General features: G+C 63.5%; 1 protein-coding gene across 1 annotated transcript in view; it reads right to left on the reverse strand.

Annotated features, from left to right (window-relative positions):
• The window catches only part of LOC102882211 (solute carrier family 22 member 12), a 30,499-nt gene that overhangs the window by 725 nt on the left and 27,684 nt on the right, over positions 1-2,090 (reverse strand). The window contains 5 exon segments of the mRNA XM_025046360.1: positions 324-382; positions 385-546; positions 1,292-1,406; positions 1,572-1,636; positions 1,639-1,694. Of these exon segments, the coding sequence (XP_024902128.1) occupies positions 324-382; positions 385-546; positions 1,292-1,406; positions 1,572-1,636; positions 1,639-1,694 (457 nt within the window).

A 2,090-nucleotide genomic window follows, 5' to 3' on the forward strand; every position in this document is an offset into this window, starting at 1 on the left:
ACCCCAGACACCAGAGCCAGACCCTGGGAGCCCCCTCGACAACCTCCCCATCCGTTTCCCCGCCCGCCCCCCACAACCCATCACTGAATTCTTGTTTTACCTCTATAGTTCTTCACAGTGCCACCCCCTCCACTCCGTCCCTGCTCCCGCTGCCCAGTGTGGGCCTCCGCCACCTCTCCCAGATGCCCCGGCAGCCCCTCCCTAGCCAGGCCCCTGCTCTAGTCCAGCGCCCTCTGAGGAGGGGGCGAGGGGTTTCTGTTCTTGGCTCAGGGCCCCCCTTTCACCCCGGCCAGGTAGGAACCTCAGGCTACAGCCATGTGTACCCGGCCTGCCCGCTCACGGGGCACCAATGAGTTGGCCAGGATGCAGATCCCCGCCATACCAGGGCCTGCATGGGGCAGTGGCCCAGCCGGCTCAGCAGCAGCATGGCGCCTGTCTTAGCTAGGAGGTCGAAGACCCCAGCGAGGACTTGGAGCAGGAAGACGTTTCTGTCCAGGGCCTGCGGGTCCAGGGCCAGGCCATAGGAGGTGAATCCTAAGGCAAACCCAGAGGCGGGGCAGGTGGAGTCAGGCTGGGGAGCGGCTGCTCCTTGGCTTTGTTCTCAGACCCATTTCCGCCCTCCTCCTGCAGCCTCTGTGTGGCAGGGGTGTTCTCTGTGGACTACATTTCCCAGATTCCCTTGCCAATGCTGCTCTCATTAGGTCTGGCCAATGGGAGGCACTAGTGAGAGGACGGAGGTGGGACCAGAGGAGAAGCTGGGGTAATCCTCCCTCCCCTCCTTGAGTGCCCTGACTGGCAGTGGCTATGTCCCCCCACAGCTCCAGCTAACCCCGAACGGGCCCTCCCTCTGAAGTCTCCCTGGTTTCAGTCTTTGCTGGGTGACCCTGGCTCCTGGGCTCTGATAATACCCCTCCCTTCTCCCTGGTCCCTCCAAACGAGGCTGGATGTGCCTTTCTGCCGTTGAATTCTCTGACAGCCTCCTTATCCTACTGGGCTCTTCAGCTCCTCCAGCACCCTTATTATGAATCCTTATTAATCCCTTCTATTGACTGTCAGCCACCTGAGCCCACCTGGCCTGGGCTGCTCCCTCTCAGGAGCCTGACTAATAGAGGTGTCAGAGCTACATGCCTTGTTGTGCAGGCACTCCCAGGCCAGTCAGCAGAGTCAGCAGAGGCCCCCTGCTGGATGCCAGCCAGGTCCTTGCGTCTAACTTTCCTGGCTGCCAGCAGCCTGAGGGCAGGCCAGAGGCAGAGGCTGGGGCCCAGGTGGGTGGGGCTGAGGGGCATTGACCAGCACAGAATGGAGACCCAGGTCCGGAGGCCCAGTCCAGGTGTTGGAAGCAGGGTGCCCAGGCTGGCGGGAGCCTGGCTCACACTCAGCTCCTCCTGCATGGCTGAGAACAAGCCCTTGGGGGGAAGGGAGTTGCTAGGTGCTGTCAGAGCTGGGGGCTCCTCCCTAAGACCCTAATCTTCGGGGGTCAGGGCCCTTGGTCGACCTCCCAAGGGCCCTGCGTATGGTCAGGGAGAGGGTCCGGGGGTCCTCCCCTGGGAGAAGGCCCGGCCCTGCCTCACCTCAACGGTCAGTGTGTCCCCTACTGCCCTCTTCCCGTTGATGGCAGCCACCCTCCACAGCTCCCCAGGCCCCGTTCCAGCCTGCCCGTGATGAGGAGCCATCGTGCCGACTCTTTCAGCCACCTGGGGCAGGGCAGAGAGGGAGGCGAGTGGGAGGGGAGTCACTGCGTGGCCCCCGGGGTCTGGCTCCAGCGGGTGGCCCAGGGCCTGGCCCGTGCGAGCCTAACTGCTCCTCTTTCCCCTTCTGCCCACAGGCCCCAGGCTCGGGATGGCGAGGTCAGCGGGTGGGCAGTGAAGGGCACCATGACGTATGGCAGTCACACCATCTCAGCTACCCTCCTTCAGCAGGCCACCCTTCCTCCCTCCAGCCTCTCCCCCTTGGGTTGGGATTGAGGATCCTTGTTTTCCCCTTCCTGCCTCCTTCCTGACCCCATGGCCCTTCCTGGGGGGCCAGGGCTGGGTGGGCCCAGGTACAGTAAGGCCCCCAGATGGCTACAGGCGCACAGTCCTGTAAGGTCC

Source organism: Pteropus alecto, unplaced genomic scaffold (assembly GCF_000325575.1).
Source record: "Pteropus alecto unplaced genomic scaffold, ASM32557v1 scaffold43, whole genome shotgun sequence".
NCBI lineage: Eukaryota > Metazoa > Chordata > Mammalia > Chiroptera > Pteropodidae > Pteropus > Pteropus alecto.